The sequence below is a fragment of the Salvia splendens genome, chromosome 12 (assembly GCF_004379255.2).
Source record: "Salvia splendens isolate huo1 chromosome 12, SspV2, whole genome shotgun sequence".
NCBI classification, from domain to species: Eukaryota; Viridiplantae; Streptophyta; class Magnoliopsida; order Lamiales; family Lamiaceae; genus Salvia; species Salvia splendens.
The window spans coordinates 2,340,414-2,367,591 of NC_056043.1; the positions used below are offsets into that span (position 1 = coordinate 2,340,414).

Sequence of the window (27,178 nt, forward strand, 5' to 3'; positions counted from 1 at the left end):
AAGTTTATCAAAAATCACTAGGATAAATTGAGAATATCCTATGTAGTTCTTGTTTTATTAATTATGTAAGTACGGAGTAATTTCTATGTCAATTAATCCAGTACTTTTAATGAAATTTGTTGTTTTAATTTTATATAATTAACTTAATTGGAAATAAGAAATTATTGTAGGGATAGGAGTTGCCCACATACAAGATCCTGATGCGAGTTACTTACAAAATCGGTTGCACAATTATTACACCTAACTATAGAGTATTGTATCTAAGTTTTCGACTAACATTAAAAATTGACTAAAATATAGTAGTCATTTCCACATAAACGCTTTAAGAAATCGCATGACTTGCAAAAGCAACGCATGACTAAAAGTCGGGTTGAGCGGTGATTTTTGTGGCCTTATTGAGAATTATGATTCAGCCTCCAAAATGGCATTCCCTTCATTATTGCCTTACTTCGTTAGATAAATTTATAGTGACATAGTCACATAGCATAACACTACTCCATGTGTCCCCCTTTTTAATTATTCCACTATATTTTACTATATTTGATAACGGGTCTCATATTTCACTAACATTTTTGTTAGCTTGTGATTGCTCAGTCTCCAAAGGATCAAAGTGTTCGAGATACTTCAAAGGAAATGAGCATCGAGCTCATCTTAAGCTTGCGTGCTTCAGCAGCCGTTCGATTGAGTTTTAGTTGATGGATTAAATCTGAGCCGTCAGATTAGAAACTAGCCGTTAGTTTTGTTATTCAAGTTTGTTAAGTTTGTTTGGCTTTTCTCATTCTTCCCATTCAGTTTGTAATCACCTTTTGAGCTCCGATTGAATAAGATTTCCTCTCTCTCTTTTGCTCAATTACTCTCCTCAAGAATCTCCTTTCCAATTCTCGTTTATCGATTCGCGATTAGAACTCATTTCTTTACAATTGGCGCCGTCCGGTGGGAATTGTTGAATCTTGGCTGGGATCTGTTTTTTTGTTTCTCGCGGAATCGAAGATGGCTTCTAGGTTTGAAGCTGAGAAGTTTACGGGCAAGAACGACGTCGGCTTATGGCGTGTGAAGATGAAGGCATTGCTGATTCAACAGGGACTTTCATCGACGTTAGAGGCTGAGAGTAAGGATAAGCCGAAGGTCGATCTTGATGAAAAGGCAGCCGCGAAGAAGGCTGAAATTGAAGCGAAGGCGCATAGCGCTGTTGTTCTGAGTTTGGGCGATAAGGTACTCCGAGAAGTGTCGAAGGAGACCACCGCGGCTGGAGTACTTTCGAAATTGGAAGATCTTTACATGACGAAGTCGCTCGCCAATCGTCTCTACATGAAGCAAAACCTTTATTCCTATCGTTTCTTGGAAGAGAAGAGTGTTTTGGAGCAATTGGAGGATTTTAACAAGGCGGTAGATGACCTTGAGAATATTGATGTTTCGATAGGAGATGAAGACAAAGCGATCTTGCTCCTGAATGCACTTCCAAAGGCGTATGATCAACTTCGTGATGCGATTATGTATGGGCGTGAGAGAACCATCACCCTATTGGAGGTACAATCTGCTTTGAGGGCCAAAGACTTGCACAAGACCAGTGCAAAGGGGCAAGATCCAGTGCCAGAGAGTCTGAATATCAAAAAGTATAAGGGGAGGAAGTATGCCAAGAAAGAATCAGAGAGCTCGAAGTCTTCATCCACTGACCAAAAGGAGACCCGTTCATGTCACTGGTGTAAGAAGCCAGGACATCTAAAGAAAGACTGCTTCGCTTGGAAGAGAAAGCAAGCAAATGCAGGGGGAAACTCTGTTAATTCCACTGATTGTGTTGAGGAGAATGAGACTCCGGATGCACTCAACATAATGGAAGTGAAGGATGGAGGTTCATGGATAATGGATTCTGGATGTTCTTTTCACATCACCCCCAATCTAAATTTGTTTGAGGAAATTCAAGAAAGCACTAGTACTGTGGTTCTGGGAAACAATGTAGTCTATCAGAGGGGAGGGGCAGCTTATACTACTTGATTGCAACAGGACTCAAACTCTCAGATGGAGAAGTGAATATGATCAAGTCTGAGAGTGTGAGCCTTTGGCTCGGGCATCCTGCAGAGGACAAACTCAAACTCAAACTCTCAGATGGAGAAGGCTCGGGCATCCTGCAGAGGGAAGTGTAAAGGAATTGATTAAGAAGGGGATAATTCATGCTGCAGAGGACAAAGCCAGTACTCCATGTGATGAATGCATTCTTGGAAAATCCAAGAAACTACCTTATCCACCACCTTATCCACCAGGTAAACACACCTCCTCAGCACCTCTGGACTATGCACATAGTGATCTATGGGGGTCAGCTTCTGTTAATTCTATAGGAGGAGGCAGATACTATATGAGCATAATAGATGATTTCTCTAGGAAGTGTTGGATATATATCTTGAAGGAGAAGTCAGAGGCTTTTAAATTCTTTACTCAATGGTGTAATGAGGTTGAGAGGGAAAAGGGTACTACACTTAAATGTCTAAGGACTGATAATGGTTTGGAGTTTCTGTCTAAGGAGTTTGATGGCTACTATAAGGAGAAGGGGGTCAAGAGGCATAGAACCGTACCTCTAAATCCTCAACAAAATGGTGTTGCAGAAAGAGCCAATAGAACAATATTGGAGAGAGTCAAATGCATGATGTTGGCATCTGGTTTGGAGAACAAATTATGGGCCGAGGCAGCCTCCACTGCTGTGAAGCTGTTGAATATGGGTCCTTCCTCCAGCATAAATGGAGAGACTCCTGACCTGAAATGGTATGGCAGACATGGAGAATACAACCAGCTGAGGATTTTTGGCTGTAAGGCATTTGCTCATTTAAAGCAAGGGAAACTTGATGCAAGGGCAATAAGGTGTATAATGTTGGGATACCAGATTTGAGTGAAGGGGTATAGGCTTTGGTCAATAGAGCCAGGAGATCACAAGATTATTATCAGCCGAGATGTTGTGATGTTGTGTTTACTGAGACTGAAATGCCTTTTATGCAGAATCAGAAAGTTTCTATTGAACAGAAGCCAAATAATGAAGAGGTTGGGGCTGATGAATCTGAGGTGGAGTCAGGGAGCTCAGATGTTGAGACTGAGAATGTTGAAACTGATAAGCCAACTCAGAGCAGTCCAAATGATTTAAAGAAGTGGATGCTAGCAAGAGATAGAACAAGAAGAGTCAGAAAGGTGCCTGCAAAGTATGCTGATTCAGAAATGTTGTTTTATGCTCTTTGTGTGGCTGAGGAGGTGGAATATTCTGAGCCAACCACATATAGAGATGCTATGAGCAGTAAAGAATGGGAAAGATGGATGCAGGCTATGATAGAGGAAATAGAATCACTTCTAAAAAATGGAACTTGGGTGCTTGTGGAGAAACCAGATGGAAGAAAGGTAATAAATTGCAAATGGATCTTCAAAAAGAAGATTGAATCCTCTGGAGAAGATCAGATCAGATTTAAAGCCAGGTTGGTGGCTAGAGGTTTCACACAAGAAGAAGGAATAGATTTTACAGAGGTGTTTTCACCTGTTGTTAAACATGCCTCTATCAGAATGTTGCTAGCATTGGTGGCCAGAAATGATTGGGAACTGGAGCAGCTTGATGTGAAGACTGCTTTTCTATATGACAACTTAGAATAGACCATTTATATGTCCCAACCAGAGGGCTTCATAAAGCCTGGAGAAGAAGGCAAAGTCAGTCTGCTCAAAAAGAGCATTTATGGCCTTAAGCAGGCCTGGCACATAACTTTTGATGATCATGTGCTTAAAAATGGCTTTGTGAGGTCCAAGTATGATGGATGCGTGTACATCAAGAAGAAGAAAGGGGTTCCTGTAGCTTATCTTCTGCTATATGTCGATGATATGTTAGTAGCTAGGAAAAATATATCTGATGTGCAAGAAGTGAAAGATGACTTGATATCAGCATTTGAAATGAAGGATCTGCGATAAGCCAAGAAGATACTTGGTGAGGAATAGAATAGAGAAGCAGCTGTGGCTGACTCAATCTGATTATATCTCCAGAATGTTGAAAAGGTTTAAGGTGGAGAATATCAGAGAAGTTTCAACTCCATTTGCCCTTCACTTCAAATTATATGCTGATCAGAGGCCGCAAAATGAAGCCGAGGCTCAAGAAATGCGGAGGATTCCTTATGCTAACATTGTTGGGAGCATATTGTATGCCATGATAAGCACACGGGCAGATATCTCACAGGCCATTAGTGTGACTTCTCGGTATATGTCAGACCATGGTAATGATCATTGGGCAGCTTTAAAGTGGCTGCTAAGATATCTCAGAGGTGCAAGTGATTATGGAATTTTGTTCAATGGTGACAGTAATGATGAAGAAGATGTCTTGTTGGGCTTTTGTGACTCAGATTTTGCTGGTAGTATTGATACATGAAGGTCTCAAACAGGGTATATATTCACAATGTATGGATCTGCGGTGAGTTAGAAATCAAATCTCCAAAGTGTGGTGGCTTTGTCTACCACATAGGCCGAATATATATCACTTACTTCGGCTGTGAAAGAAAGCTTTTGGCTTAAAGGAATGCTGGGAGACTTTGGTTTGAAGCAAGAAGCGGTCAGCATTGGGTGTGATAATCAGAGTGCACTAAGCTTAGCAAAGCATCAGGTCTACCATGAAAAGAGCAAGCACATAGACGTGCGTTTGCATTTCATCAGAGAAGAGATAGAGAAAGGGAAGGTGAAGGTGTTCAAGGTGCATACTTCGAAGAATCCTGCGGATATGTTAACCAAACCTTTGCTGAGAAAAAAGTTTCGTTTGTGCATGAGTTTGGTGAACTTGTGCAGACTTAAGCAAGTTGGTGATTGAGCAATCAAGGTGAAGTTTGTTAGCTTGTGATAGCTCAGTCTCCAAAGGATCAAAGTGTTCGAGATACTTCAAAGGAAATGAGCATCGAGCTCATCTTAAGTTCGCGTGCTTCAGCAGCCGTTCGATTGAGTTTTAGTTGATGGATTAAATCTGAGCCGTCAGATTAGAAACTAGTTGTTAGTTTTGTTATTCAAGTTTGTTAAGTTTGTTTGGCTTTTCTCATTCTTCCCATTCAGTTTGTAATCACCTTTTGAGCTCCGATTGAATAAGATTTCCTCTCTTTTGCTCAATTACTCTCCTCAAGAATCTCCTTTCCAATTCTCGTTTATCGATTCGCGATTAGAACTCATTTCTTTACAATTTTATTACAATACTAATATACAAAAATAGGACACACATCTCATTAACTTTTTCAACTCACTTAAAACTGTGTCTAGTCAAAGTGGGACACGTAATGAGGAACGGAGGGAGTATATAATAAGTCAAAATAAAATTTATGGTAATTAAATTAATTATAAAAGGGGAGGTGAGATGGATAATAATAAGATGCACTACTCCCTTCGTCCCATAAAAAAAATATGGACATTGGGACGAACACAATTGATGAAATAAGAGATATAGAAAAGAAAAAGTAATTATAGGGCTCATCTTATTATATGGAAAGAAGTTACCAAAAATAGAAAGTACTATTTTTATGAGAGTGGCGTAAAATGGAAAAATTCCATATTTTTTTGGAACGGTCGAAAATTAAAAAAGTTCATATTTTTATGGAACTGAGGGAGTAATATAATTTTGACATAGGAAAAACATATCAAGATATATTGTCATAAATTGAATTTTTGAAAAAAAAAACAATTAAAATATAAGAATAGGCATGACCTCGTTAACAAATTGCTGTGCGAGCTCAATATGACGTCTGATTAGTGAAGCTTCGCTGTTGGCATTTTGCACGATCCATGGCAAGGCGCCATCGTCTATCAGGAGGGACCGGCCGTGCCTTGATCCTGTAACTGGACCACCATATCATTAACAAATCACAGCCATGCATCAAATAATGACTGCCTTTGCTAAGTTTCTCCGACTTCCAAAGCATGCATAAAATATAAAGCTAGAGTTCACAATCATGTAAAATTCTAGTTACCTATTCGTTTCCAGAAGGAAATAGTTTACCTAAAAAATACTCTGTTAAAATCACTAAAGACTGAGAATCGAGTACAGATTAAGGGATGGTAGGAAGCAGGGGACCAACCCTAAGCAACCATTCTTAGAGTTTGAGGATCTTCTGCAACAGTGGCTGTCATAGCTAAAAGACATATTCCACCTCAGGCCATTATGAGCTCTTGATTAGCCTCTGAAACCAGGACAATAATTAGCCTCTGACGAAACCACAACTGAATTCCAGCTTCAGATTTGGTTAATGATCATACAAATTCCTATTATACAAGACCTTTCCAGTAGAATGAAATACAGAAAATTTTCGCAAGAGTAGATGATAACAACATTGCAGTTGTACTTATTAATTTAGGAGATCAGAAAGACATTGGACAATTCGGATGATGCATACAGGAGCAAATGTGAAATACCTTCTGCAGCTAAGTTGGCTACCACTTTTACCTCATATTTCCGTACAGTAGCATCCTCTGACTCAAGTAATGATAATATCTTTTGCAATCCAACTGTTATATCAAGAAGCAGATGAATACAATTACAGATACATGAAGATGATCTGAAAATTTGTGACAGAAAGGCCTAATCAGCACCTTGTTCATGAAGGTTTGCAATCAATACCCGTTCTCCATTATTACCATCTCTAGACCACATATGATTGGAATCTTGACCAACTGGGGGATTGCCAGAGGTTGTATCCATCTGCATAGCCTCTCGCATATGGACATAAAGATCAAGAAAAAGTTGGCCAGCTATACAAGTAATATTCAAACAGGGAAAATTAAAGGATCAGATGAAAAGGTTATTACATTTGAATGGGTTCTTTTTTTCATGAAGATATACAAATGAGTTATCCACTAAATTTTGAAAATGAATAACACATTAAGCATTCCCATAACTGAATCAACTTTATCACCAAATTCCACCTCTTAAAAACAGAATAGACTGCTTAAGTATTCGTTTTCACAACATACAATGTACAATTTTAGCCAGAAGGCCTTTCGCTTCGGAGCTTAGGACAATCAGAGCTTAAGGGTGCAAATCCAACCATGTAGAAATGAAGCAGTCAAAAGGGGATAAGGTTGACAGACAGTTTCCCGAGGTCAGAATTGAGTTGGCATGAGAAACGGAGACAGCATGTGATGCCACTCATGGTGCCGGAGAAAAGGTCGTTGAGATCGCCAACTGCAATACAACGGCCATAATGACTTGCATCAGAGATACTGCCTGCTAAATCATGTACATCAAATAATCACCAAAATAAGCAAACTTACAGGTAGGAGTGGAAAGCTTAAGAGTTCGGAAGCAGATATCATAGAGAGCCTCGTTATCCACAAACATACACTCATCCGCATTCTCAACGAGCTGATGAACAAACAACGTGGCATAATAAGGCTCAACAACAGTGTCGGATACCTTTGGCGATGGAAAGACGGAGAATGTAACTTCATCCTGTCCGGAATGACATAGCTGAAATCCTGTTGAAGAAATATCAGAGCAATGTCACAATCCAATAGAATAATCATCCTCAGTTTGCATTATCCTACACCTTATAAACCATCGTAGGCAGAGAATGAATATAATATTGAATTTCTTGCAAGGGAAGAAGTGATAAATTTGGTATACACGTATGACAGAAGTATTGAGACATCAAATACATAAATCTTTGTGAAGTGTTCATTATTACAACATGATAAACTAACAAAGGGCAAAGCTTATGGTAAAATCTGGCATATTCAAAATTATATATGAAGTTCCATTAAATGCTATCTATCTCTGCATCTCTAAGTGTATGTAATTCAGACAAGCAAAGTATGGAATTCCATGTCATCAAATCCACACACTGTAAAAGTTGGTCAAAATTCTATATCAAATTCAGACTGAACCTAACAGTTAATATTAGGGTGATTATTCTATACAGCTTTTCACTTGTTAGCAGATGGGCAAAAGACACACACATAAGTATGTATATATGAGGGACCCGATAGGATCATAGGGGGTACAAGGGGGTGAGCACATGGTCATCAAACAGACCAAACAACTCATTTTGTTTCTGAGGAAATCACAACTGAATTCCAGCTTCAGATTTGGTTAATGATCAAACTGCAAATATATTTGTCAATCATAACAAATCATACAAATTCGTATTATACAGGACTTTTCCAGTAGAATGAAATACAGAAATTTAAGGCAATATTAGAGGACAACAACTTTGCAGTTGTAGTTATTACTTTAGGAGATCAGAAAGACATTGAACAATTCAGACGATGTATGCAGGAGCAAATGTGAAATACCTTCTGCAGCTAAGTTGGCTACCACTTTTACCGCATATATCCGTACAGTAGCATCCTCAGACTCAAGTAATGATAATATCTTTTGCAGTCCAACTGTTATATCAAGAAGCAGATGAATACAATTACAGATACATGAAGATGATCTGAAAAAATGTGACAGAAATGCCTAATCAGCACCTTGTTCATGAAGGTTTGCAATAGATGCCTGTTCTCCATTATTACCATCTCTAGACCGCATATGATAGGAATCTTGACCAGCTGGGGGATTGCCATAGTTGTATCCATCTGCATAGCCTCTCGCCTATGGACATAAAGATCAAGAAAAACTTGGCCAACTATACAAGTAATATTCAAACAGGGAAAGTTAAAGGATCAGATGAAAAGGTTATTACATTTGAATGGGTTCTTTTTTTTCAAGAAGATATACAAATGAGTTATCGACTACAAATGAGTTATCGACTAAATTTTGAAAATGAATAACACATTTAGCATTCCCATAACTGAATCAACTTTATCACCAGATTCCACCTCTTAAAAACAGAATAGACTGCTTAAGTATTCGTTTTCACAAAATAAATGTACTACAATTTTAGCTAGAAGGCCTTTCGCTTCAGAGCTTAGGACAATCAAAGCAGACACCGATGGGATAACTTTAAAATAGAAGTATGCAAGGGCAAAAATTACTTGTCACAGTAAGATGCTTTTAACCACTAAAAACGCTAGTAGTCATTAGTCAATACGAAACATACTTGATCAGCTTCAATAGATATTTGTGCCAGTTCACTCCTTAAATATCTCACTTCTTCTTGCTGAAGGCTAGAGCCATCAGAGTTTCCACCTGCCAACTACACAACAAGAGTTAGTCATAGGTAGCTACACATCCAAGGATCAAATTATTTTACTCATATCTTACTGTCCATACCTCCATCTTTGAAAATCTAAATAGCTGATTACTTAAGTTGTGAATTTCATCTTCAGTTGCTTTTCGTAGACAAACTTCATCTTTGAGCAGCCTTTTTAGCTCCACAACCTCCTCATTACCAGCACCATTGTTAATCTGCATGAGAGTAATTCAAATCCTCACTTAAACTTTGAGAAAGTGACAAGTGGCAACAAAAAAAAGGTATTCACATCTTATTTCAGATCTGCTTTGATTCATCAATTTTATTGCCATGTAAAAAATGAGAGGAGCAAGTTATCACAACTACAGCAAATGACGGTAGCAAACCCAAACTACCTCTGCATTAATAGCATGCTTTTGTTGGTCGATAGTCTACTTCTCAAGCTTCTCAATTGACTCCATATCATCCATCTGACATTTGGTTTTCTCCTCCTAATACAAAAGGTTGATAAAGGCCACAAAACTAAAAAGATCAAATAGCTTCGAGAATTTTTTTATGGTTTTTTAGGGGATTCAAAATGAAAACAGTGATTAAGGCTGAAACTGCATTTACTAATACATAACTAGACTGCATTATTTCTCTGTGAATTCTAAACTGTATTCTAAATACAATAAGATATTCAGGATTTCATAGGCATATTAAGGCATATATATACCTCTAAGGATTCCACATAATTCCTTTCAGCCTCAGCGACATGTTCCTCTGCTTCTAATCTGATTCGCTCAATCTAATTTTCATAAAACTTTTGCTGCCTTTCATTCTCGGCCATAAATTTATCAATATCCATCTCAAGTCTCTTGGCCAAACTCCTGTAGTCAAATTCTTCCTTAATCTTCAGCATGTTCTCCACTTTCATAGCCTGGTATAAATCAGCATGTGCACACATTATGGTTGAACCTAATTTCAAAAAATAAACCACTTCTATCTTTTCTAATTGAAAGTATGTGAACACTTTTACATTTACTTAGATCTGGATCACAGTGTCTGCTACTAACAACTCACCCTTGTCCCAAACATTATGGTACTTGAAGTCTCTGCTCGAGATGTGGAGAAGGACCGATTGTGATAACTAATGATGTTCTGGATGTCCCTGCAGCATAAGTACAAATCATATCCTGACTCTGTACACATTGATTTATGGTTATAGGTTAAAACAATGTAACTATGAGCAGATATATATTACCCAATTTTTTAAACAGGTTATGCAAATGTGTGATGATATTGCTTCACAAAGTGTCATGGAAAATTACTGAAGTTGTTCAACAGAAGCTCACACACAATATACTTTCAAAACAAGCACTAACTCTGACCTCCGGATGAATCTTTAAGTAGCCTTGTAAGCTTTGAATCTCAAACTGGGACGTGAGGACTGTTTTCCGCCAAGTCATTTATACATTTCCCAAAAGCACCAAGTGAAAGATTTATAGACTTGGCTTCTTCTAGTATATGTCCCTCGCTTCCTTCAAGAACAATAAAAAACTTAAATTACAATTCCAAATAGTTAACCACTGAACACAATATTATCAACAAAACGAGCATGGCCCCAACTGACTCTAATCTAGAGATGGGCATTAAAATTTTTAGATTCCGCATCAAGAAAATCAATCCAAGATCAGAAAGAAAGACCAGAGGCAATTCATTCTAGTTATGACCTAAACTAGGTTAAGAGGAGCGGATTGAACCTGATGTGGGTCTCAGGTAGAGAGTTCCAAAGACCTGATTGAGTTCGGAACCAGCAAGATCTACCACGATCAGTTTGCCTTTGCGTAGCATAGGAGGCCTCAAATTACCAATTGAGCAATTTTGTGCATCAAAAGAAAATTCATCCCTTTCCACTACAGACTTGTTCCACATGTACCTACACTATGACAAATGAGTATCAATGTTTCATAATTACAGAGGCCGAAATGTAAAGGCAACCAAAAAATAAAGCTATCAATACTAAGATTACCATCAGAAGGGCATGACTCCGAGAAGATTCAGTGTTCAGTACTTCAGTTTAGTGTTGGCAACAATCCTATGGGCTTCACCAAAGCGTAAGAGTTGCATGAAACTTTGCTGGTCTCTGATCTCCCAGACTGTCGCCCCTGGCAATGAAACACCACCAGTTTTCTGGTCCTCAATAATTGATAGTATATTATCATTTGCTGGGTTCAACAGATCCTGGATGTATTCCATATAAAGCTACACAAAAAAACAATAATTCTATATAAGAATAGCACTTCAGAATATAAAGATCTTCGAGGAATAACTCAATTGGACAAAGAAAGATGTCCATAATGATGGAACCAATATTCAAGCATGCAAGTAGCCTGTTCAACCTGCAAGAATGAAACTGAGACAGAATCAGTCTCGGGTGAGATATTTGCAAGAATATCCTCCATCGCACGAACCATTATACCCCGAGCAGAGGTATCTTCATCGTCTCATCGTCCTATAGTATAAGTCTTCACGGTTCCGGTTTAACCATAAGCCATCACTGTCCCATTGTAACCCTGTACAACACTCTGGGAAAGAAAAGAAACAGCATAAAATCTAATAATCTATAATCAAGAGAGAGTTCAAAACAGCTTCTGTATACAAGAAAAGTATTCCATGACTTAGCATACTCTTTCAGTCTGATGATGGAAATTTTAAACATGAGCCAAATGCGGACATAAAAATAAACTTTAAACCTATTCATTTGCGCTTTTCTGTAATCCGTTAATATCCAGGAATACCAAACACACTGAGCCCTTTTAGCACAGCAAACTTGCTTCAGTATGAAATGCTCGATATGCTAGATAATACTAAAGCTCTGCCAAGCTCACCTCAACAACAGGTTTGGCAACAACTATTTGGTATCCTGAGGTCGCAATCTTACAGCAACTCGGATTCTTACTGAAACTACCCAAGTAGCATACATGAATCAGATTTTGCTTAATCAAAAAGTATATACTATATTTCTCAAGTAGTTTATCACGTCTAAAAACATAATGAAGCTTGGAAGTCTTAGATTTGCTAACTCATAACTAGTACTAAGTGATCACTCATTAATAGGATATGTATATGCATTCTATAAACATTTTTTCCAGCTTCCAAAGGAACATGCGACAAGTCCACAAAATAATAAACATGAATATCTAGAAAAGCTCTCTGATATCATCATAATGCCATAAATTTCTCTCCGCATTCAGGTGTGTAACTAGTAAGACAGAGGATGGGGCTTAAGCTCTCTGAGCAGCAATTTTGGCCGGCACCGATGATATGTACTCTTCAGCGGTCTGCAGATTTCTAGAAAGCGGAGAAATTACAGCTGTTGTCGCCGAAGCCAGAGCAGCGCATGGAGGGAGCCAATAGTCGAGAAGCAACCTTGCAAGCAGCCACAATTCTCGGCCTCCTTGAGTCGCCGCAGTTGATGCCTTGCTCATCGCAGATTACCTCCCAGAATTTGGCGCCGATCTGGTTGCGGATGATTTCTCTGATTTTCCTTGATTTTGGGGGATTTTCCTTCTTCGATTTCTTTATTCTGTGATTTAATTTTAATTTTAATTTTAATTTTAATTTTAATTTTAATTTTAATTTTAATTTTGATTTTGATTTTGATTTTGATTTTGATTTTGATTTTGATTTTGATTTTGATTTTGATTTTAATTTTAATTTTAATTTTAATTTTAATTTTAATTTTAATTTTAATTTTAATTTTGATTTTGGGGGATTTTCCTTCTTGATTTTATACAATTGAACGAATATCATTTAATTAACTAAAGCTTATTAATACATATCAAAGCACGTTATTTTCATTGTTGGACGTGAAGGGGCTTAGAATGTGAACTATACAGAGCATATAATCGTTAAAAAATCGTGAAGCATATATATTTTAATGAAGTATATTAATATTGATAAAGCATATGTATCAAATCCATTCGTTGCATTGATAAAATAGATTAAACTTGTATTTTAAATAAAAAGCTGAAATCTTATTGTTATTTTGATAGACAGAGGATAGCAATGTCTAAAATAATAAACTACTGTGTACAACTTTTATAAATAACTAAAAAAAAATAATAAAACATTATATAAAAATCCCTAATTTTTTATTATTGCAAATACAATATGGTCATGTTTTGGTTGTCAGGATTCTGAGAAAGTAATTTGATTCCTTAAATTTTAAATTCATGTGTTTGTTTTGGTTTTTAATCAAACTGGGAAAGTAATCAGAATCCCGAGAACACGTAAAATTAGTACTCCCTCCGTTCCTTGTTAATAGAGGCGTTTCTTTTCGGCACGGAGTTTAAGAATAGTGTGTTAAGTGGTTGGTGAATAAAGTAAGAGAGAATAAAGTAAGAGAGATGTAGAGAGAATAAAGTAAGAGAGGGGGTTACTTTTTACTAAATATAGAAATGACTCAATTAACTTGGAACTTCCTAAAATGGTAAAATGACTCTATTAACATGGAACGGAGGGAGTACAACTTTTCAGGATTCCGAATCCTAACTTTTCTTAGGTATTCTTTTTCCCAGTTTTAGGATTCTTACATATTTAATGCAATATAGTATAATTTTATTATTATTATTATTATTATTATTATTATTATTATTATTATTAATAATTACAATGTTTTAAAATAATTTAAAATTATAAATCATACTACTTAATTTTAGTATAATAAATAACTATTATTAAAATAATCATAAGTATAACTATATTTTTAAAATTTTATAATATAGTAATTAATAATTTCTTAAATAATTAAAATATAATTATATAATATAAATCATTGTATAATAAATAATAATAATTATATTTTATAAATTAATAATTAATCTACAAAGTCGTGGTGAAATTTTAAAATTATAATATCCATAAATATTATATTAATAATTATTATTATATTTTGTTATTATAATAAATTAGTATAATACTCTATGTAACTTTAATTACAATTATATTATTATATATTATGATGGATAATTCATATTTAAACTATCCATCGTAATAGTAATAAATAATTATTATTATTTGTATTTAATTATATAAAAATAATAAGTATATTTATAGTTTGGTGTTTAAATTAAATTTAAAATCTTGATATTTTCCAAACACAAAAAAGTAAAGTTACTATGAATCATATACTTGGTATTCATTTTTTCAGGATTCATTTTCCTTAGCAACTTTACTTTCCCGTCAACCAAACATGTCATATGTCTCTAAACAAAATTAAGTATTCATTATAAGAGGAATGATATGCTATATACCTTATGCAACCTCCTTATGTGAGCATCATTCTTGTTTGACACGCGTTTAGCATTGTTCATTCGATTTATATATTTAGTTTGACTCTAATACATTAAAAAATGTTTTTGTAATTTTTAATTTCACAAAATTCATAAAAATCAAAGCTCGATTTGCTCGTTTTATCTTTAATATCAAACAAATGAATAAAATAACAAATCAAGCTTTGATTTTTCTGAATTTTATAAAATTAAAAATTGCAATAACAATTTTTAATGTATTAGAGTCAAACTAAATATATAAATCGAACTCGAACAATGTTAAACGTGTGTCAAACAAGAATGATGTTCACATAAGGAGCACGCATATAGGTGTCAAGTGGCCCGGCCCAGTGGGCCCAGTGACATTTCGGCCCGGCCCGGCCCACGTTGGTGGTGGGTCAGGTCGGGCCTGAGTTTTGGTATACATAATGGGCCCAGCTCAGGCCCGGGCCCAGTTGATTTGTGGTCCAGGCCGTTTCTGGGCTGGGCCAAGTTCAAAATTTTTACTGTGCTATACCTATTAATTAATCTATATTGGAATAGTATAGTATAATTGATGCATAAAGATATATTCCCACAAAATAAGGTAAGATTTTGTAGACATGAGTTTTATATTGGAATATGTAATAATTGATTTGTGTATTACACATACACGCATATGTTATACAATCCCACAAAATTAGGAATTATTGTATACTATAATTATATAACTATTTTTAATTGAGATAAATCAATTAACAACTAATATCTATAATTATGCAAATTAAATGTAATAATGGAAACCAAATGATTTAGGTTGAATAATTGAATTAACTGATTATTTTTTAGTAATATTATTAATAAAATTTAGAATGATTTTGAAAACATACAAATATAAAATAATCATGCATCTAGTAATATATTAATAAAATGGATATGTATGAAAATAGTATCCAAACTTCATAGTCTACACATATATATATACACGTAAGGGAATATATACATATTACATTTTGCATACATATGGAAAACTAATCAATTACTACTATATTTATGGAATTATATTTGGTAGAAATAAATTATTAACAACCAATCTCTACAATTATGCAAATCAAAATTATTATAGCACAATCAATTCTAGGATCCTCTATTTTTGAACAAAAATAGTCAAAACTAATCTCTTTAATTATGAAAATCAAATTTATTAGTATAAGTTTTAATTTAAGTTAAGTAATAATTAAATTAATTGAATATTTTTTGCATGATGCTATTAATAACATATCTTTAAAATATACAAATATAATATAACCATATGTCTAATAATAAATTAATACTAGGAGATATGAATATGTTATTAGTATTTTACTTTTGTTATGCATAAATAAGTCTATTGAAAGAACTAAAAGTATAGTATAGTATAAAACCAAGTACATAAGTTAGCTTCTGCCGAGCCTGGGCCTGGGCCTGGGCCGGGGCGGGGCTTTGTGTGGGCCTAGACTCGGGCCGGGCCTGGGTTTGTAAAAAGGCCCAATTGGAGCCCGATTAATCTACTCAGCCCAGCCCAGCCCAAGCCCTCTTCATTTCACTGATGGGCCGGGCCTGGGCCGGCCCATACCGGGCCTAGGTCGGGCTAGGTTGGGTCGGCCCAGCCCATTTGACATCTCTAAACCCACATAAGGTATGTAGCATATCATTTCTCTTTATTATAAATATACATCGCGTTTCAAACAAAAAGAAACATTTTTGTTATAAGAGTGAACTACACTAATAGTCTCTGATCTTGTCGAAAAATGCACCAATGGTCCCTAAAAAAATTTTATAGCCTATTTGATATCTAAAAATTACATTTTTGGTACCTGCCGGTCTTTTATATCCCTCTACATTAGAAGAATCTCCTAAATGCCATGGAGGGCATTTTTGGTATCTGGAAATTACAGTTTTAGTACCTCTTCAATCATGCAATTATTTTGGACATACATAAAGCACCTATTACAAAAAAAATATTTCTTTTGAATTAATTCACTTAAATTTTTTAAATAATTACTTGAATAACATATAAATTAAGCTTTATAATGAAAAAATTAATATAGTTCACTTTAATATTTTTAGTAAAAAAATGTTACTTGCAAGAGTTCGCTTTAATTTACGTTAGATATAATTCACTTAAATTTTAATTATTATATTTAAAAAATATTTTTCACTATACTATATTTTAATTAATGTAATTGAAATATTTATTTTTCACTTAAGTATAGTAACATTTAAATATTTAAGTAACATTTTTAAATAAAAATTTACTATAGTTCACTATAATATTTTTTCTTCTCAAATTTGAAAATTTTAAGTAACATTTTTAAGTAAAAATAAATCCCACAAAGAATTTTCTATAATTCACTTTAACATTTATATTAAAAAATGTTACTATGAAATATAATTTTTTCTTCGCAAACATATAGATTAAGTTGTATAATAAATAATATTTAATTTTAAAAATAAATAAAACATAATTAAAACATTTGGTTTCTTATTTAAATTTTTGAAATCATAAAACATCAAATATTATTTAAATGAAAGTATAATTGAGTTTATAAAATAAAATGGTGAGGGAAGAAAAAATGAAAAAAATTAAAGGGAGAATAGAAAGGTCCAAAATGCCCCAAAACTTTAAATATTGATGCCTAGGATTACTTTAATCTTAGCGTACCAAAAATGATATAAAATATTTTAGGGACCATTGTTTCATTTTTCGACAAAATCAGGGACTAGCAGTGTAGTTCTCTCTTGTTATAAAATGATAGTATTACCTTTTGAATAAAATCAGGGACTACAGTGTAGTTCTCTCATGTTATAAAATGATAGTATTACCTTTTGAATAAAATAATACCTTAATTTGGCGCCGATCTGGTTGCGGCATTGATGTTTTCTCTAAGTTATCGGAATTCCCTTCTTCGATTTCATTATTATATCTTGATAGCATAAGATTTTAATACGTATTAAAAGTCTATTTACTTTTTCCAAAAGGAATAATCTGATTTCTCATATGGAGAATTGAATGAATCCCATTACATCAACTAATGCTTATTTAAAAATAATTACCAGTTATATTACTGAAATTTCATGATGCGAATCAAATTTGTAAAAGGTTGAAAATTTAAACGCCCGAAGAGACTCACTATTCAATAGACTAGGTTTCGCTCTTTCTTTAAAGTTAGTTAATAAAATAAAAATAAAAATAAAAATAAAAATAAATTAGACTTTACTACCCGATTTGATCCGTAAATAATTAAAGAAGAGTGAACTTCAAAAATGCTCCCTGGACTATGGGCTTATCTCACCCATAGTCCCTGGACTTTAAAAATATCCTCAGTAATCCCTGGACTAAGGGTTTATCTAGAAATTGGTCATTTTGCACTATTTTCAGACGAAAATACCCTTTTGAGGGTTTGGGCAATTTGGACATTTCAAATTTTTGACTTTTCAGTGGTGTCAGCTGTGCAGGTGGTGTAATTGATGTGTGACTGTATATTTCTCTCTCTTTACACCTTCTCTCATCTATCTCTCTTCCCTTCTTGTTCCTCTGGTTCCTCCGCAACAGTCGCCCGTAACAAGAAACAAGAAATCAAATGAAATGTTGCAAGGTTTATTTATGGTGGTGTTATCCGAAGTGTGCAGTTTTTGGGACGAAGTTGATTTCTTTGATTTGTTGGGTTTCCGTTGTTTGTTTCATCTATATCCATTATCGTGAGTTTGAGCAAGTAGTTTTGATAACTAGATTGCAATACGTGATTATTGGGGAAAATTTTGATTGGCGTCAATTTAATTTGATTATGCGTTTTCTAAGGTCTATAACAATCAAATTTTATGAAGTTTGAAGTTTCTGATGTTGTAGTGAATGAAAAATTGATTTGAAATTTTATTTGATGCACTATGAAATTAACGTTGTCGGAAGTAAAAGTATGAAAATGGGCATTTAAATTTTCATTCGACCGGTCCGACGTGTGGTAATACACGAAATCTAGAAATAAAACTAATAGTACCTAGTAATAATATAATGGCCACTGAGATGGATCATGTTGGAAATCCTACTTAAATTGATGTTGCTGGACATCTACTAGAATGGATCTTGTTCGACATCTTCCACCCATTGTTCCCATTCCACTGCCCATTCGAATGGGTGTTGATTGTTCGACGTCGCTGTCATAGTTGAGCTTGAGACAACTGTGACATTGGCGACAGTTTCTGAGACCAGTGCTGAGAAACGAAACTCAGTTCCGATGGTGTCGGCTTCGCTTCACTTGCATTTTGGGTCGCTTTAATCTTGCAAAGATACTTCTCAACTTTTCCTTAGACAATTTTCCACCAATGACTGGATTTGGATTTGTGGTAGTCTCCATTGTGTTGTGTTGTGGCGTATGTATTTGGTTGTGCAAGTTTTTATATTGGTTGATGGGGTATGATTAAATGAGTTAGTTGGAAATTGGAAGTTGGAAGTTGGAAGTTGGATGAATCCAATGCGTCTTAAAGCCTGATCTGATACATAACTAATTTCAGATGCAGTATATGAAAATAATATTAAATTGGCTACTGATCGTTAATATCACATGTCATACGAAACTAATATCAAATCTATTGCACAAACTAGTACAACATAGAAAATAATAACATATTGTGTACTAATAGTAATATCAGATGTAGTAGATGGCAAAAACTACAACACAAAATAATATCATACTTCGTACTAATAGTCATCTGAGATGTGAGAGGTAGTGGATACCACAAAATAATAGCACATCAAGTAGAAGGTTTATGTACATACGGAGTACTCCTAACTTATGTATGCAATCCTACATAAATGCATACCAAAATCATCATCAGTCTGCACATCCCTTTACTAGTCAATGGGCAAAAACAAACAACAAGGTGTAGCAACCCAAGTATTAAGGGTAGAGACACAGACTGTATGTGATTTACAACAAAAAACGATTAAGTTAAGTTTAGAGACTTGCAATGCCATTCACAAAAAACACAGTTTCATATTGGAGGCCAATTCAATTCAATCAGTCGCCTTCCGACGACCACATCTCTGAGCTTTCCGAACATGGGCTGATGAGGAGGCAGCACGACTCGGCCCAACAGTTGTCTTTGTAGGAGGGCGAGGCGGTCGGTCCCTGTGCGCGTCAGGCTCTTGACTCCCATCACCACTTGCTTGTCTGCGTTGGCTGTTGGGTACTGAAGGGTCATTCTGAGAAGTCTGCCTATTGTGACCAATTTGCCCACATCGACCGCATGAGAGCACTGGAGTTCGCTGTAGCGATTCAACTCCATTCTCGTGAAGACGTACCTAGCAGCAAATCAAACTTGCATTCTTAGTGAATGACGAACACCACATATGATACATATAATCTGAAAAAAGATGTGTTACCTGAGGCTGTTCTCTCCGCAGTTTCCTTGGGCGCCCACGTTCCCTTTTGGTGTTTGGAGGGTCCAGCTCAAAACCAACCTCCGAAGACCTTGACTAGTTTTCCATACCGTTGATATGGTACAACACAAGCTCATATAGTGTCGCCATGCTGGCCCTCGCGTAAAATGATGATACATAATCAGTTAGAGGGTGCTTACACCTGAGTATGGATGCTGCAACATGCACACAAGGGAGCCCACTGATTTGCCAAAGACTACACGTGCATGTCCTATTGAGCATGTTCACCACAAACTGACCAGCAGGCACAGAGACCAGATACTCATTTTCCCCATTCCACAAGGCTCTCCAAGAAGTAGAGTTTGATGCCGCCTTATCAAGGATCTCTTTTATAACAGGTGGTACGGGGTAGTAGTAGTTCTTTACCCACTGACCTCTTATCTAGATGCGCTTCAATTGTTTTGTTCGAATTTTCTCCAACAACGTCATAATAGGTTTTTCACGTGCCTCGACGATCTTAGCATTAAACGTCTCACACATATTGTTCAGCTGCAGAATAATGTCGACATTAGACGATGGTAAATCTTGATTCACAACCCAAAACACTATAATATACTTTAAACATGTGTTATACAGTTAAAACTTGTTTACCTGTGTATCACATTTTGCATGTCCAGAGAAGTACGCCTTAACCCATTTTTCTTTTGGTGCCGCAGCCACCAAATGCTCATAGACAGCCTGGTTGTACACCCGAAGTTCATCCAATCTCTTCTCGAAAACCTCCACAGTCGTGCTATCAGATATTTGCCACATCCTTTTCTTCAACTCTTTATCTGAGAATCGCTTCTTAAAGTTGTTGTACATATGATGTACACAGATCATGTGCTCACTCTGCGGATACTTTTAAGCAATTATCTTCGACAAACCCTGTCCATATATAAACGAAAGTTGTTACCTAACAAGTTATAATATGATATGAAAAAATTTCCAATTGCAATACTTACCTTCTGTTGTTCAGACATGAATATATATCGAGGGCCGTTTTCTGATAGCTGCAAGTTCTCATCCAGATGATCTAGAAACCATTTCCACTGCGCATAGCTTTCAGTTTCACAAACAACCCAAGCTATAGTTCACCAGCCATTGTTGTGATCGATCCTGATGGCAGTCAATATTTGTCCCTTATACGTCCCCTGCAAAAAACATGCGTCAAGGAAGATGATAGGTCGACAGAACCGTGTCCATCCGATCTTTAGTGGCCCTAGGCAAATATAAATTCTGAGGAACCTCGGACTTGAGCTTAGTGTACGTCTATGATTCTCATAATGTCTCTGAACAGTTGAGCCGGGATGCGTTCGAAGCAGCTCATTCTTGTAGTAGAAGAGCTTCCTGAATTGCTTGTCGATGCTCTCAAATATGCCTTCGAGTGCGTGTCACTTAGCCCTATATGCCTTCATCCGACTAAGTCTGGAACCAAACTGCTCATCTACACATTGTCTGATTGCAACCAATGGAATTTGCGGATTTGTTTTTATCTTCTCAATGAATTGTTTCCCTAACCACTTAGCCGTGATCCATTTATTTTCTTGAACCTCTGAACATGTGTGAATATGCTCCCTGTTTAATGTTTGCACCACGTAGTCCCCATTTTTTTCCTTATGCATGTACACAAACCAAGTGCACCCACCATCAGCCCCACGGCACACAGCTCTCATTCTTGTATCATCATTCACTTTGATATAAACGGGCCTCTTCAACATCATGCCATGCTGTTGGAGGACCTGTCTAAAGAAGTCTCGGCTGTCAAAGATATGTCCAACACTAAAGTGTGGCAACTGATTAGTGAGTATGAACTACTGTTTCACCACAGGACTCCGCGTAGGTGCTTCATCGTCTGAATCAACATGTCTCACCTCGGCATTGGCTATGTCATCTAGCATGTCAGCATCCTCAGCCATCCGTTGGGCTTCATGATTGTGAGTATCTACCACATGAGATAATTTGCAGCATTTAGTTGTCTTCGAGGTAGATTTGGATGCGGCTGCGGCGGAAGATTTGGCTGTGGCTGCGGCTCTCTCAGCCTCGCGTTGTCTGGTCATTTCTTAGAAATAAGACGCAAACAATTGCTCATCCCGACACATGCTTGCCAGAGAAATGAACTGATCAAAGTCTTGGCAGTCATCATCACAATGCATATCAAAACCCTCGTTGTGCAGAGGGCAGTCGCCTATGTCTACGTCGTCATCGTCGTCCTCGACCTGGCCATCTTGCAAGTTTATGTTCACATCCTCCTCAGGTGCAATTCTTGTTCCTCCATTGACCACATCCTCAACACCATTTGTGTTTTCTCCTCCTTGGTTTTCCTCTGTGTTCACCTCCTTAACCACAGGTGGAAATCTTGTTCATCCTCCATTGTTCCTCTCCTCAGCCTCAGTCAGCCACACAAGATACTCCTGAAACACAGCAGCTGCTTCAACAAAGTCTGGCACAAACTGCCCTTTTGAGTGTGATTTAAATGGCACGTAATCTTCCAAAGCATCCATAATTGGCCTGTACACATCATCATCTGTATGTGCATTACCAACATATGCAACTGATTCTGGTTTATCTGCTTGTTCAACTACTTCAGTTGGCTGCAAACTCAACCAAAACGCATTTGTTAACCACATCAATCCCCTCCTCAAAACCAACACAACATAATATCAAAATCAATATGCTATGCATGAAAACTAATATCAAAATTAATACAAAATCATTGTGAAACAAAACAATATTCAATTTCAAACACAAAACTCAAAATAATCACAGGACAGTAACAATACCTCATCAACATTAGGACTCAAAATAATCACAGTACAGTAACAATACCTCATCAACATTAGGTTGGGCATCCCGAGATGCATTTTGAAGCTCATCTCCAACCGATGGTCCAACTTGATCTTGTAATCCTCCCACTCCAAGTACTTTCTCCACCTACAACATGCATACCAACACGGCATAATAGCCAAATTAGTAACTATGCAACCATAACAATCATAATGTATTCAATTCAATCCTAAAATTAAATCTAAATATCTATCAATGACAGTACCTCATCAACATGAGACACATCTACATCAGATGCAGTTTGAACTTCATCAGTTTGTTCAACTGCTTTAGTTGGCTGAAAAGTCAAAATCAATATGCATAAAAACTAATATCAAAATAAATACAAAGTCAGTGATTCACAAACAAAACAAAATACAATTCAATTTCAAAAGAAAAAGAAAATTCAATTCTTCAATATCAATGACAGTACCCCATGAGCATGAGTTTAAGCTTCATCAGATGTTTTTTCAATCTCATCTCCAACCTGAGCCTCATCTCCAACCAAAGGTCCAACCTGATCTTGTAGTCCTCCCACTCTCAAAATCAATATGCATGAAAACTAATATCAAAATACATATAAAGTTAGTAATCACAGTACCTCATCAACTTGCGCTTGTGCTACATCGGCTTGTCCAACTGCATGGTCTACGTGTCCTTGTAATCCTCCTACCCCATGGGCTTTGTCAACCTACAACATGCATAGCAATAAGTATGCAGTTAACTTATATGGAGAAATAACACATTTAATACCTGTTGTACAACATCAACATCATCTTCCTCTGTTGCATCACCAGCATTAACATCACAACATCATCCTACAAGGTAATGTCCACATTTAGATATGGTAGTTATTATAGTTATAACACAAACAAATATAACACCAAATAGGATACCTGAACCACAACAAATTCATCCATCAGATTATAACGCTTTAATTTTCCCTTTCTTTCGCCTTCCATTCCTCACGTACTACACCAAGCTATCAACGAGGTAGTCACGTTCATACCACCCTAACAAAGGTGTTTGTGGAATAGCCTTTGTCTTCTTCCTAGCCGGTTTCGGTACAACCAAAGGGGGCTCCTCTATTTCTTCAATCACAATACTACTAGACGATTTCGACTGCAATTTTTTTTAAACAACTCAATTTGGTCCTCCTGCTGTCATGCCCGAGCATCTGCAGGTGTCATCTCAGCCACGTAAACGTGAACATGCCTCGATTTCAAGCTACTAGCAACCTTTGTAAATCGAGAGACATCGTCTTCTTCTATGAGCGGATCAGGAGGATGCCCAATTTGAGTACCCACGCATCCATCATTGAAATGGGGATGACAATAATAGGACTCACATATAGTGTGTCTTGGATACCCAACTCTGACCATCATACTTGCCAATTCGAACAGGTCAAACTGCAAAATGCTCACGTAGTCGATGTAGTTTAATAATCCCGTAATGTAATCTCCAGCGCGGAACACACCATGGTGGTGAAGGGCAATTGTAAAACAATCGGGCCTATTCTCTGTTCAAAGTCATGCAAAACAACAAAATCCATTAATTCAAAAATGTCTACCTTTTTCGGATGCATAAAATCGATCAATGTTCACAGAACCCTAACCTCAACATTACATAATTACAAATTCTTCATTTTTTCAAGTACATAGCAGAACACTTTTAAAGGATAAAATGCGTACCATATTCAAGCTCCGGGTGGAAGATGGAGATATGTCCACCACGGAGTTGCCATGTCTCAGGCTCAAGGTCAATTATCACCGAGGACGGCTAGGGTCAGCACCACCATTGTTCCTCGTATTTCGACTCGACCCAGCATCATCATTGTTCGGCGTATTTCGACTTGACCCAGCACCATCATCGTTAGGAGTACTAAAATTTTATTTATTTTTAAATTTGCAAATATGCTTGTTAGTTGTTACTACTATATAGGAGTACGTTATTGGGCCAGATTTTAAATTTGTTGTCTTTGGGGGCTCAAATTTTGAGGTATTTTTCGGTTTTGACATTCTCGAAAGCAAATAGTAAATCGTGATAGGAATTGCCAAATATATAAATATGTAATGATTGAGAAAAAGTTAGAGAAAGAGTGACAAAAACAAAAAATATGTATGATAACAAGTTAACAACTAACAACAGTCAAAAGTATAGTTAATATTGAAAGAGAAGTTAGTGACACTAACTAAACATATGATTTTGTGATTAATAAGAATGTTTAAAAAACAGAGTTTATAGAAAAAAAATATAAATATAAAATGTAATCAGATAATAGAAATAGAGAATAACTAAAAAAGGTATGGATAGAGAAAGAGAAAAATAGTAAGTAACCAATATATTTGTGAAAATCGGTCTATTCTATAAGGTGATATTTTTAAGAATCTTTTCTTGAAAATTGACCTATATTTTTGGTAGTACAATAAAATAAGGAAGGGAGTGAAATTGGCACGATTGCAATAATGGACAGGTAATGTCGCATACCAAATGTCGTGCTGATTAGAATACGTGAATAATTAGGGGCTAAGCTTTCGAATTTGATAGGATTGAGATATGCGTAAGCTGAGTAGCAACGATTGCATCAGTACGATTTATTTATCTCTTAAATGTCTAATATGTAAAAAAAAATGTATAGTACTATAATTTATTATGCTATCTTCGTATATAAAATCATGGGATTTAAGATTCGATAGCTACCTTCAATTATTATTTTGATGACTGGTTAACATTACTGATTTGAATTTGATTTTTTATAGTGTATGTGAAACTTATAACTAGAATAAAGATAAATGAATACATATATTTTTTTAATTATCAATTTACAATATTATCTTCATACATGTGTCAATTAATTTTATTTCCATATTAATATATTTATATATATTGATTTGTTTTAATTGATCGAACTATTGTAGTGATTTGATTCTTTCCAAGCAAAATTAAACATAAATAAACTATTAAACACATCCTTCAATTCTTCCGTATAGTATGAATTAATGTTAATAATAACACATAATTATTATTTTGAGTTTATTCGTATAATTTATTTGACCGTTAGATTATATGGGGACTATAACACAAGCCAGCCCAACCCATTCCAAACGGTGGGAAAGATATAGCCTCAATTCTGACTATGATCGATTGTTTAATTTTTTGGTTCAATTATCTCTGGCCCAATAATATGTGCCGGCCCACACTATATCTGTGCATCGGTTGCACCTTCATGAATTGAGAATACCATATTTACCCTTCCGACTTTCCATTTCTCCCCAAATTCATGAATTGAGAATACCTTATTTACCCTTCCGACTTTCAATTTCCCCCCAAATTCACTTCGTCTTCACTCCTCACAAAAAAACATGAGTAGCAAAAAGGTACCTCTGCGCTGACGAAGTTTACACCGTCGGCGTCGAAATGTACGCAGTCGGCGTCTTGGTCGCTGCACATTGAGCGATTCTCCCCTCCGTTTGATACACCTTGTTGGTCTCCTATTAGGTCTGTTCCTTAGAGCATTCACAACCGTGCTCTTGCCAGCGGCACGGTTGTGGGCCCGACCCCACTTTTTCTGCCTGCTCTCTGGCAAGAGCACAACACCCACAGCTGTCCTCTTCCGCAAGGACGAGCACAATTCAATTTAAAATTCAATTAAACAAAAACATTTCCATAATATTAAAATTCATTAAAAAACCACAATAAATAATACAAATAAAATAAAAAAGACATAATTAAAATCCTAAAAATTAAAAATTACATAATTAAAATACTAAAAATTAAAAATTACATAATTAAACTCCTAAAAAATTAAAAATTACATAATTAAAATCCTAAAAATTGAGATTGAGAGAGTTGTTTAGTATAGTGTCATTTTTTGTGTTTGAAATGAGAGTATTTATAGATGAAAGTATGAATTTTGGGGTAAAAATGATGAAAAAAAATTAAAAGTGCGAAAAAAATGGATATATTTTATTAGGAAGTGAGACAATATTTTTTTTAATTAATTTTGAAATTTTCAGATTTTTTCGATTTTTTTTAAAAAAAATATTAAAAAATGATAAATCAACGGGCCAATCAGAGCATGCCACGTAGACGTCTTGTGCTCTTGCCGCCGGCACGGCCGTGCTCTTAGCTAAGAGCACGTCCGTGCCAGCGGCAAGAGCGCAGCGGTGGCGGAGCGCGTCCTTGCCAGCGGCAAGGACGGATGAGCAGCATTCCACCACCGTTGTGGATGCTCTTAACTTCATTGAGCTTGTGTGTATATTTTGAACTGTTTGAAGTTATATTTCCGTATGATTGGGGATTTTAAATATAGGTGATTCTACATCTATGAAATTTTTTAGAATGAGCTATATCATCAATGCATCAACAAGTTTCTATTGATTTTGAATTGATGCAGGTGTACTCACGAATGAGCTATATCATCTGTGTAATTTTATTCATGAATGAGCTACATCATCTGTGTAATTTTATTCATGAATGAGCTA

The 27,178-nt window shown here is 35.9% G+C and overlaps 1 protein-coding gene and 1 pseudogene across 2 annotated transcripts; both read right to left on the reverse strand.

Moving 5' to 3' along the window:
* Positions 1 to 5,698: 5,698 nt before the first annotated feature.
* Positions 5,699 to 6,700, reverse strand: LOC121758755 (kinesin-like protein KIN-UB). Of its 2 annotated transcripts, XM_042154151.1 has the most exons (3): positions 6,574 to 6,700; positions 6,397 to 6,489; positions 5,699 to 6,164 (listed from the first exon to the last, which is right to left on the reverse strand). In XM_042154151.1, exons 1-3 carry the CDS (start codon positions 6,698 to 6,700, stop codon positions 6,136 to 6,138), a joined length of 249 nt encoding a protein of 82 aa, XP_042010085.1. In that variant the 3' UTR covers positions 5,699 to 6,135. The 2 variants fall into 2 exon arrangements, with proteins under 2 accessions (XP_042010085.1, XP_042010084.1); XM_042154150.1 differs by lacking the exon at positions 5,699 to 6,164 and having other exon boundaries at positions 6,178 to 6,489.
* A 61-nt stretch (positions 6,701 to 6,761) lies between these two features.
* LOC121759167 lies at positions 6,762 to 21,928 on the reverse strand (annotated as a pseudogene).
* Between the last annotated feature and the right edge of the window lie 5,250 nt (positions 21,929 to 27,178).